The sequence below is a fragment of the Notolabrus celidotus genome, chromosome 19 (assembly GCF_009762535.1).
Source record: "Notolabrus celidotus isolate fNotCel1 chromosome 19, fNotCel1.pri, whole genome shotgun sequence".
In the NCBI taxonomy this organism is placed as follows: domain Eukaryota; kingdom Metazoa; phylum Chordata; class Actinopteri; order Labriformes; family Labridae; genus Notolabrus; species Notolabrus celidotus.
Window position 1 is genome coordinate 13,258,660 of NC_048290.1, and position 12,112 is coordinate 13,270,771.

Here is a 12,112-nt window from a genome sequence, read left to right on the forward strand (position 1 = left end):
ACAGACTGAACAGAACACTTTGAAATACAAGAATCATATGTTACACATTAATAGCAAGCTGTTATTTCATTTTTTGTCAAGGATTGTAAACTCAAACTAAGCAAAGCAGGCCGCCTATGTCTGTCTCTTGAGACAAGCCTTCAGGAGCCTTCAGGAGCCTTCAGGCCCTCCCAGGCCAGATTGAATATGTATTCCCACCAGCATGTTTACGGTCTGCCTGAAGGGCTTGTCCCAGTTGGACAAGCAAAGAGTAGGAAGCGTGCAAGCGAGTTCAATCACTACCCTTGAGACAAAGAGGCAGCAGGACGTCCAAAGATTAAAGTTATCCCAGGCACCCTCTGCCTTGTATCCACAGTAATATGCTTAATGTCATTACTCTAAGATTATAATCATAGGTTTGAAAAATCTCCATGGCCAAATTTGCCCACAAAGCACTAGAGTTATAAAAGATAGCTGTTAGGCACTACTTACACCCACCATCTCCCACTCCATGGGTTCTGTTACTGTGTTCTGGTTTTCAGTGACATTAAGTTCAGAACACTAAGTGGAAACACAGCATCAAACCATCTATTTAAATTTGACTAAAAGCTTTTACAGATAACATGATAAAATCTTTATGAAAACTAAGCAGTGACAGACAGAAATTATAAACTCTGCACTAAGATTATTTTGTCATATTCAATCAAATCTAATGCTCTACTAAATCATGGGCATAGCCTCCGTTGTTTATTTTTTTGTTTCTAAGATCCCTTGCAGACTTTTTGAGTCCTTTATGCACCCTTCTGTGAGTGGGCATTTCTGCAGACATTTGCTGTTTTCGAAACCGCCTTCTACATACTTCCAACGAAGGTAGTATACACTATGTCCTGCATTCTGCATTTGAATTTAGCATGTTGTACGATCTGTTTTATAGTGTGCTGACAGGCATCGCTGGATATTCAGTTTTGGAAAGCGGAAGTAAACAACGGCTAAGCTAATAGTGAAACTGCTTCTTTAAGATAAGGTAAGATAAGATACTCCTTTAGTCGTCCCACAACGGGGAAATTCATGGAGTTACGGCAGCAAACAAGAAGGTGTACAGTACAAAAATTTCAACAAGACTATATATAGAAAAGAAATGTTCATCAAAGACGACAGCTTGGCCATAATTCTCCTGTCAGCCACCACCTTCACAGGGTCCAGAACTGAGCTGGCCTTCTTCACAAGTTAGTTCAGTCTTGTTCTCCTGTATCCTGTCCGCAGACAGCAGGTGAAATCTTTAGCATCAACTTATGATTTAAAAAGTTAAAAGTGGTTCATATGGAATTTCCTAATTTTCCTATCACCTAAAAACTGAGTGCTGGCCTCATATTGGGGAAAAAAAGGAGCGCTGTGCATTGTGGGAAATAGAATGCAAGGGAGACTGGTCGGCTGCATTCTGAGAGATTTGCCCGAATCAGTAGGACATCCAGGTAGTTTTGGTATACTGCAGATTTCGCTCTTTTTCTCATAATACATACTGCATACAGAATTTTTGCCAAATCAGTACTGCTAGTATAGCAGGCCGATTTTAAAACAGCCCATTCCCAGATTAAGCACACAGGCATAGAAGGGTAATCAAACACCATACCTGCCTTCTGAATTCACCTCATCAGTAAATAGAGTCATTGATCAGAGAGGCAGCCAAGAGGCCCATGGTAACTCTGTATAGGAGCTGCAGAGATCCATAGCTCAGGTGGGAGGATCTGTCCACAGGACAAATATTTCAATCAGGAGGGACACCGTTTGAAAATTAAAGGTTATTCATTACAACTTAATGAATAATGAAACTTGACAGAAATCTTTGGTGTAAGGACTCTATGGGGATAATTTTGTGAGTGTAGGATGTGTGAATTTGGCAGCAGAAGAAATCCCCCTAGAGTCCAGACACTGGTGGTGGTGGTGGTTGATGAATTCTAGGAATTGAAGACTTGCAGAGACCAGGTAGATATGATGGAGGGGTGCGCACCATCAATGCAAGAAGGAACTAGAGAGGCACATTTAAAAGACAGCAGAAAGTTGATAGGCTGATGATAAGGGTATGCCACTGAGCTATTGGATGACAGCAGCCACTGATTAACCAATGACAGCTCCAGGGCATGCAGCTGGAAGCGGGTGAGCTATTGAACGAGGGAGAGGAGAGTTAAACAACTAGTGTGATTGCTTTTATAGTTTTCCTGTCTGAACTTTGGCTAGAGCTACATTAGTCGTGCACTCCACAAATCTGGCTATCATGGAAGAGTGTCAGTATTGAAAGAAAGCAATAAGAAGTCCCGTTTGCAGTTTGGTACAAGCCATGTATGGGACATAGAAAACATGTGGAAGAAGGTGCTCTGGTTAGATGAGACCAAAATTGAACTTTTTGGTCTGCATGCAAAACGTTATGTGTGGCAGAAATCGAACACTGCGCATCAACCTGAACACACCACCTCCACCGAGAAATATGATGGTGGCAGCAACATACTATGGGGAGGCTTTTCTTCAGCAGGGACAGGGAAGCTGTCAGAGCTGATGGGAAGATGGATAGAGCTAAATACAGGGCCATCCTGGAAGAAAACCTGTTGGAGGCTGCAAAAGACTTGAGACTGGGGCGGAGGTTCACCTTCCAGCAGGACAACAAACCTAAACATAAAGCCAGAGCTACAATGGAACAGTTTAGATAAAAGCATATTCATGTGTTTGAATGGCCCAGTCAAAGTCCAGACGTGAATCCTATTGAGAATATGTGGCAAGACATGAAAATTGCAGTTCTCCATCCAATCTGACTGAACTGGAGCTATTTTGCTAAGAAGAGTGTGCAAAGAATGCTGGCTCTAGATGTGCAAAGGTGGGACAGACAAACCCCAAAGGACTTGCAGCTGTAACTGCAGCGAAAGGTGGTTCAAGAAAGTATTGACTGAGGGGGGGTGAATACATATGCAAACCACACTTTTCAGTTTTTTATTTGTAAATAGTTGTGAACACCATGTATCATTTACCTTCTTCTTCACAATTATGCATTGTGTCTCTGTCTTTGTGTTGGTCTATCACATAAAATCCCAATAAAATACATTTAAGTTTGTGCTTGGAACGTGACAAAATATGCATACCCATATTTGTAAAAAGCAAAGTGCTTCCCATTCCAATTCTATTATGTACCCTTGTACACTCAATCCCTTTCCATGCGATGTCAATTAAGTCCTTAGGGGTTCAGGGATCAGGGTTTATGGAGGAAAATGAGATTCGTCCATAGTTTTACCTTGCATTCTTGTGCTCCATTTTGCACTCATGCACAAGTCTAATACCCCTGTAGTATGTCAGCAGGGGGCAGCAACACAATGTCAAAGTGACTTATACAGTCCAACATATCCTATGGTGTAGAATTATAACAATGACATTGAGAGGTGAAATCGTCAACTACAACAGACATTAATCAAGCAGTAATTCGGTAATTGAAATCGAAATATTTGTTTACTCCATCACCCGAGATGTAGTTATCTTAACTCATGGAAAACAAAAGCGAAAGTACAAATCAAAGTCATCATACATTTTTAATTAATTGATGTAATCTATTGTGTAGAACAAGTTGCTGACACCAAACAGCCTGTAAAACCCTGTTTGAATATGTGTCATGACAACGATATTTATAGGACTTTGAACCTACTCAGAGCTAGGTGTAAGATTTAAGATGGAGACTTTTGCTAGCATTGAAACTATCTCTATGCAACCCATAAAAACGTATGTAGAGTTTAAAACGAAGTATTAAATTACAGATTATCTTCAAAGGCTAAATTTGAACATACACAGAGATGGTGGAATTAAGTGCAGCGGACTAACAGTAATCTTATGATCTGCTAGAATGCCTGTTAAGTGTACAAACCAACATCAAATTAAGGAATAATAAAAGAGTCAAAACAGCAGAGTATGGTGAGGTTAATGACATAATAATTGGAGGCAGAGTAATCTGTAAAATTGAAGATGGGGCATAAAGAAAACACTTAACATGACATTACCGTCACCATAAAATGAAGTATTCGGCTTAATGGGAGTAATACAAACTAAATTAACATATTCTAATAAGGATACAGATTAAAAGTTACACTGAACAGAGCTCAAACTATAAGTGAATTTATTTCTAAATGAGTGTCAAAACTGATTATTAAACAAAATGCAAGGACCCAATTGCAGACATGTCACAGATGACAGATTTTTTTTAAACAAAACCAAAAAGGAAAAACAAGGGGGCGTTATAACAATGTCCAACAAGTTGAAACAGTCAAACATAAAATTGTCCCTAGGAGAACCATAAAGAGATATGGACAGGTTTCGATGACACTGGGCAATGAGCTATGAGACACAGGTGAGACAACAAGGCACAGGTGAGGACAATCAAGGCAGAATACACAATCACAAAGTAGGGAAACACAGGAAGTATAATTAGACACAACACACTTGGAGAAAATACTACAAAATAACAGGAAACATTGAAAAACAACTCTAGAACAACACAACAGGAATACACACAGGGATTATGTAGACTAGAGGGTATTGACAAAATAGATAATGAAAATGTTCATTTAGAAACATAAGTACAAACACTCACACAAGGAGAAGATGAACATCAGGACAATGTCTTACAATACACTGCAGGAAATGATAACTGAATAACAACAACAAAAACTAACACAAAGACAAGAAGTGTAACAAGACAGGAGACAATAGGCAATAAATACTAAATAACCTGCAACTGAAAACTAGAATAATCAAATATAAATATAAAAAAAAAACTAAGACTAGAACATAAATGATAATGAAGAGAAACACAATTTTAAGATAATAAACAATTCTCTCTTCTCTCTTTATTTCAAGTGGCCCTATAATGAGGAGGATAATGTATAGTGAGCAGGTTGTTTTTTTTTGTTATTGTTGCAAGTACGTAGTCCAATCATGTCCAAAGTACGTCCCGGGGCCCAATCGCGGCCCAAGATCCATTTATTTATGGCCCCAAGCTTCCATCTTAAAACGTGTTATTTATAGTACAGAGATGAATCACATTCTGAATCATCTATACACAAAACTGAAGTCAATCCAGAAACGTCTCAAAAAGCTTTATATGGACTACTTGTATAAAAGCCAAACCTTTGGGAATTCTGCAAGACAGCAATAAAGAAGAAAAACAAGAACTCTTACAGTTGACAGGTTTTCAAATTACTGTTTTAATCATGATGTGAGAATGTCAATAAAAGTTAAGAAGACACAAAAAAGACACAAGACAAGTTCAAAATTATGAAATTGTACAGAAAAGGCAAAATTTGGTGCTTAAAAATTGTTTAGAACTCAGGTTCGTAAAATGTTGTCTGCTGGTCAGAAAGGTCTTAAAAACAACATAAAATGGAAGTGTGATGAAATCCGGATCGTGACCCAGCCATAGAAAAATAATGATGCAATATTTTTTCCACATTGCCTGACCCGAATGAAAAAAAATTTCCTCCAGAAGAAGATAAGGTTTGCTAATGTTTACGAGTCTTGTGGAGAACTGAGGACTACCTAGTTACTGATTTATTGTGAAAAAATGTAAAATAACTATCAAATAGAGATTTAATATGTAACTTTCATGATTCCTAAGTCTCAGTAGGAGCCAATGGCCTTGAGGTACTCTGACAACATCAAATGTGTCCCTCTTTGAAAAAAGTTTGGACACCACTGACCTAGTCCATGTTTTTTTATTTGCTCATCTTTACCCCTTAATCTTGAATCCTGAAGTATTTTACCTGTTCTTATGTGGTTAGGGTTCCGTAAAACAATATTGTTTTAGAGACTATCCCAAAACATGAAAACAAATTTAAAATAAATAACAGCAATCAGATATGAAAACACAAGTATTCCAGGGAAATTAACATTGTCCTCTGTAATTGGACTTACCACCTTACTATTGTATTCTAGCTTTATCTATTTTTATTTTTACTTATCTTATCTTATTTTATTATACTTATTGAAACTTCTTCTTGAGTGTACTTATGTCTGGGTTGCTGTAACATCTGAATTTCCCCCCCGGGGGGATCAATAAAGTAATATCTTATCTTATCTTCTTACTTTCAAATCGATCCTATAACAGAAAAACAGTATGGGGGCACATTTCTGTGGCGCACAGGAAGCAGCACGGATTTAATTTTATGCAACACCCGCTCCTCTTCCGGTCTCTTTTCCCTTCGCCACCGGACGAAAATGGTAGGTTGCATTGCTCGTAGAGAGAAATCTATTAACATCTGTGTGATTCAATGTTTATTTGACACTGAGTGTTGTTATCTCGCTGTCGGGTATACAGTACCACCGTTTGGGTTAAACATTTCTTCGAGATGTAGTGTAATTTAAAGAAAGTTTATGTTGTTCCTGTAGCATCCAGTCGGCGTTACTTGCTATTGCTAGCATTGGTGGTGAGTGTACAGAATGGTCATGCTGTCAGGTAGTGGAGGCGAAATACATTCCATATAATGCTTAATATCGTCTGTTGAATCTGACCTGTGACCACGGTCAAGCTAGCGTTAACATTCATATCAAACATATACGTAGTTTGGCTTATTACCTTTGCTAACGGCTAGTCGCTTCATGCAGCATCAAACGCGCTTCACTTCTAGTGTACACACCGTCAGTATGCTAATGTCCCATAGTTAGACTTTGAATGCCTGACTTTTTGGCTAAGGAGTTGAATTTGAAGTAGAAAGTATATTTTAGGGCTTGAAAATGTCTTGCCTTAGTTCTGCTGACATACCGATAACCTTAAGACATGTTGTATCCTCGACCTCCTGTTTGAATGTGTGCTTTGCCACCACCTGGGTCTTGTCAGTGATGTTCTCAAACACAATTGTCTGAACAAATGAATGCCTGTGATTCATCCTTCTGTGCTGAGACAAGACCAGTAATATGTTGTACTAAAGTTATTACCTTCAATTCCTCTGGCAATTGTTTTCTGACCTGTCTGTGGTCTCGTGTCTCTCAGACCAAGGGAACATCATCTTTCGGAAAGCGCCGGAATAAGACGCACACCTTGTGCCGTCGCTGTGGGTCCAAGGCCTACCATCTGCAGAAGTCCTCCTGCGGCAAGTGTGGCTACCCCGAGAAGCGCAAGAGAAAGTGTAAGTGATCTAATTGTTGTATGTTTCTATTATTTGAGAGGTACCTAACTTGTTTGCTGTAATATAGTTTAACACCAACCTTAAAGTGGCTTCCAGTTTTGTCATGGTGTTTCAAAATGTTTGAGAATGTAATTTTTATTTGACTGATGTAGTATGAGAAAAATATTCACTTGATTTAAGGAGCAAAGTACTTTAACATGTACAATTAGGATACAGCAATTTGTCTCTGAACTCAAATGCCTTCAATGATTTGTATATCAATCAATCTTTATTTTTATAGCACCAAATCACTAAAAACATTATCTTAAGACACTTTGACAAAGATAGAAGGTCTACACTGTACTCTGTGTTAAACTATAAACAAAGGCCCAACATCAAGACAGGGTGTGATCCAGTCCCTTCTTACTGACAGGACTCCATCTCATCTTAATCCACCATGAGCATTGCACCTCACAGTATTTAGCTAGTTACAGCAGCAAGGACAGACTTCCCTTTTAAAAGACAGAAACCTCACGCAGGACCAGAATAATATTAGATAGCCATCTGCCCTGACCGAATTGGGGTTGGAAAGAGGGATAGAGGAGAATGAGTGTGATAATGCGGGTAGTTGTAGTATAACATTTAGGGCTGGGAAATATTGAGGATAGTATTGCAAAGAATATCCTTACAATGACGGGAGCTGAAAAAAATCAAAAGGATTTAATATTGAAGCTGTATAATGGTTTATTTTCTGAAAGTTGTCTGAGACATCAAAAGTCTCTCAATTTTGAGAGCTGAGATATTGGCAGCCTGTTGCAGTAGTTCTGACCCACTTTGTTGTATTCAGTTTATCCTTATTTCCAATTGTTTGTTTTTTTTCTGTTGAGCACCAGCAATTTCCCCGTGTTGATCCATTGTATATTATCTTGTCATGCTGAAATGAATTGAAACTGAAACGGTGTCCCTGACACTCTTTGATATAATGAGCTATTTAAAGGATGGTGAACTGACTTAATTCATTTTTATAGACAACTGGAGCGCCAAGGCCAAGAGGAGGAACACCACTGGCACTGGACGTCTGAGACACCTGAAGGTTGTCTACCGCAGATTCAGGTGAGAGCTGTTATAAACACTGAGTTCAGCATTTTTCTGTCTGTGCCTCTGTTCAGTATTTTCAATGATAGTTATGTAGGTAAAGATGTTTGATGTCTTGGCATCAGTAACACAGACTCTGGACTGCTTAAGCGTTTTCTTAAGTACCATAGCATTTGTGTTTATTGCTATTAAAACTTGAACATACATGATAAACATTATTGAATTATTCAAAAGGATACAGATTTCACATTTTCAGTTATACACATTACATTGTGGTGGCGTTTTCCATTAGGTAAGATTCTGTTTTTAATGCTTTTCACAGCCAAGAGGAAGCTAGGGGTCATATTTTTTCACTAAGAGACATAGCTGTAACCAAATATCCGTGGTAAAGTGCGATTTCTTTAATGCTAGAGATGCCAACCTGAATAAATTTTGGTTTCCTGCGGGCTCATGTTTCCGTCCCACTGAACAGTTTCAAGTTCACATGCTTCCCTTTAATCAAAACATTGGTAGGAAATGTGACATACTTGAAGTTTCTTTGTTTTTCGGCACAAGTAAAGTACTAAAGTTCAATTAACATTCTCATGAAACTTATCTATGCTGCTTACCTGTGATGTTGAAAAATAATTGTCTGAACAAATGACTTCGGTATGATATCAGTATTTTCTCTGAGGTAAGCGGCATCATAAGATAAAAGGATCAGTGATAATGGTGATGAGCCCTCTGTGTCACTACAAAGTAAACAGTGACCAGCCAGGATCCAAAAGTCTTTAGCAGAAAATACAAATTCTTAATCATGTGTCTGCGTGATTATTATGAAAAATTTTAACATTGCTATTGCCCCAACATAGAAATTGGTGTAGTTTGTAATGTGTTTGTCCATCTGCATAGAGAGCAAAGGAAAAATACGTTGACAATTTTAACAGAACTGACAACTAGTGACATGGGTGTCTTTATATTTAGTGAGTGATGGCATGAAATGCATTTAGTGGAAGAACAGTGGTGTTTGTGTGCAAGTGATTCTATGTTGATGGACATTTTTGATGCGGCTGGGACAATATTTTCAAATGTTCTTTCACTTATTAAAAATTGAAGAGTCAACATGAATATTGTCTCATTTTGAAAGTACTATTTTTCACAGGTGCCTGTAGCAATACGGTATTGCTGCCAGACTGTGGCTATAGAGCGCCTTAAAGCTGTTTGCTAACTGTATAAGATAACAGAAGGAGAAGAATGCTAACTGCATTAAATATAAAAAAAAAAGTTAAACCATAGCGACAGTCCCAGGAAATGTGTGTTGTGGTGAGATTCAGAAATGGAGAACACTGCAGGGACTGAGCATGGCTGTAAAATGTAAACATACATGCCACGCTGCTGCGTCACAGAAAAGAGGGCATGAATGTAGTCAGACGCTGCCAGTGCTCGCTTCTGGCAGCACCTCGTCCCGCTCAATTATTACTAATAATCGCCGAATAGATGTCGGTGATTATTGAAGTATTTTGGCTTGAAACGTCCATCCCTAATTTTGAATGGTTAAAAACACGACAAATAGAGGGTAGGGATGTAACGATTTCGCGAATTGGTATAAAAAAAAACCCGATACAAATAAGGGTGGATTAAAATCGATTCAAAATAATTTTTATTGGGATATTATTTTTAAACAGTAGAAGGCGCTATCTGCATTAAGCTCCGCTTGTTCAACATCCTTAAGTCTCTTGCGCTGCTCTCTCGTCACTTGCTGAGTGGAGGTGTTTTAAGTTTAAAGCATGTTTCAGAATCAGCCGACTGCACACAGCTGAGAAGCTCATCTGGTGGCCGGGAGTGACAGGTCTCCATGAGTGCTTTTTTTCTCAGCTGCTGGACTGATTATGACCTGGTTGCGCTCCCGGCTGACACCTGACCGCGTTCACATGCTTATTTTTCTAAATAAGAACAAGGAGACAGAAAACAGGACACTGAGTCTAAGATATGATTCTGTTCAGTTGTCCTTTAGCAGTAAATCAACATGTTGTAGTCTGAGTCTTCGCATATCATCATGCGTCCACAGAGATTATTTATAAGCCTGCTCCTCATGTTGATATTTAGCGTGTTAACATTTTGAACACCGCAATATGATCCTTAGCTGTTTAATACCGTCAGTTATATACACTGTGTGAAGGAAAATTTGATTTAGGGGGAAATAATAATAAAGACTTCTAAGTTTTTTTTTAAATGACTAAACGATAATTGATGGTTAACATTTCCAAAGATCGATCAAGGACAATACTTGAAATTTACATCCCTAATTTAAAGAGCTTTACCGTATTTGTTTTTAATATTTAATACTTTCATTTGGGAATTGTTCACTTTCCATTTCTATAATTGTTCAGAAATTTTCCAGCGAGGTATTTTTGTACCGTCATTTTTAGTTTTTTGCAAGGTACTGGAAAAAAAGTGTGCAGTGGTTTTATTTGAGTTACAACACACCTTTAAAAATGAAAAAGGATTACTTTGTTTACAAACAAATATAAGAGAAAATATATATTGAAACTGTCCATATCTGAGAATTGAAATAAAAAGTTATTTAAATTTTGAGTTCAATCTAGTTTCCTTGAAAATCATACACAATCGTGAGTGAATCCGTATCGTGAACTGAAAATCGGGGTTCAACTCGAATCGTGGGTTGAGTGTTTCGTTACATCCCCAATAGAGGGTCTTACTTGTAATGCATCACAGGAGATCCTTGTTCTGAAAGGTTCCTGTTGATTCACTGAAAGGAGGGGTGATCAAGAGTGTTTCAATCTAGAATATGAACATTAACATCTACATTTAGCAGGTTACCTAGTTATTTAGCTGACCAGTCTATGCCCAGCTGAAGTTGACAGTGAACTATGGCATAATATACTAATATTTGCACAACATGGCAATAACTCTTGATTGTGAGACGTGTGTATATCTCTGTCCCTTTAGCTCACATTAATCTTACCATTTTTATTTGTTGTTTTTTTTTGTAGGAATGGTTTCCGGGAAGGCACCACCCCCAAACCCAGACGTGCTGCAGTGGCTGCTTCCAGCTCATCTTAAAAGACACATTTTTGGATAAATAAATGTGATGTTCAACAAAAGTTTCAGTCTTTGTCTTTTAACATCAGAGCCATATTGTTAAGACAGTAATTAATAAAGGTCATGCTTTTGGGGGGAACATATGTCTACATCTGAATTTATTTGGTTGTAAAAAAACCTGCTCATCAAAACTTTGACATAGAGGCTTTATGTAGAACGAGAACCGTTGGATCATTCATTTATCACCACAAACGTTAACTCAAGACGCTTTTACAAACAGCAGGTCTAGACCATACTCTGTTAAATTATAAACAAAGCCCTAACTTCAAGACAGGATACAATCCAGACCTCTCTTACTGACGGGATTCAGTCTTCTCTCATCTCAATCCACTGAGCATTGCACCTTGCAGTATTTAGCAAGTTTCAGACGGACGGAGAAACTTCTTTAACAGGCAGAGATCTCAGCCAGAACCAGACTCGTGTTAGACAGCCACCTGCCCTAAATGGGGTTAGAAAGAGGGATGTTAGTGATGAGACAGATGGTGGTGGTGGTGGTAGTAGTAGTAAGCACATTGAATGTAAACAAAACCTAACTGAGGTAATATCATTTTAAATGGCACACTGTTGTGGCTTCGATGTTGATATTAGAGGAATTCACGTGAATGAACACAGTTCAGTTTATCTTGTATTGAATGTATACATTGACTAGAGTTTCTTTTTTACTGCAGAGTACTCCTCAAATATTATTGTTTTTCCTGCAACTGAAACTTAAGCTTCACTTTTGGCTACTTCAAGTGCAATTTAAAGATAAATGTTGGTATGTGCCTTTAATCTTAGGGAAGCCACAACCACACATGCTTAAAAAA

At 38.2% G+C, this 12,112-nt stretch overlaps 1 protein-coding gene and 2 non-coding genes across 3 annotated transcripts; all 3 read left to right on the top strand.

Moving 5' to 3' along the window:
- Positions 1 to 6,096: 6,096 nt before the first annotated feature.
- On the top strand, positions 6,097 to 11,308 carry rpl37 (ribosomal protein L37). Its single transcript, XM_034710293.1, has 4 exons — positions 6,097 to 6,225; positions 6,995 to 7,130; positions 8,138 to 8,222; positions 11,198 to 11,308. Exons 1-4 carry the CDS (start codon positions 6,223 to 6,225, stop codon positions 11,265 to 11,267), a joined length of 294 nt encoding a protein of 97 aa, XP_034566184.1. The 5' UTR covers positions 6,097 to 6,222; the 3' UTR covers positions 11,268 to 11,308.
- LOC117831687 lies at positions 6,832 to 6,911 on the top strand. The gene has a single exon (XR_004635048.1). It is a non-coding gene; the product is annotated as a small nucleolar RNA SNORD72 (small nucleolar RNA).
- On the top strand, positions 8,806 to 8,884 carry LOC117831686. The gene has a single exon (XR_004635047.1). It is a non-coding gene; the product is annotated as a small nucleolar RNA SNORD72 (small nucleolar RNA).
- Positions 11,309 to 12,112: the final 804 nt, after the last annotated feature.

Coding starts and splice junctions, on each gene's coding strand:
- rpl37 (XM_034710293.1), top strand. Junction 7,131..8,137: donor CGAGAAGCGCAAGAGAAAGT/GTAAGTGATCTA, acceptor TCATTTTTATAG/ACAACTGGAGCGCCAAGGCC. Junction 8,223..11,197: donor GTTGTCTACCGCAGATTCAG/GTGAGAGCTGTT, acceptor TTTTTTTTGTAG/GAATGGTTTCCGGGAAGGCA.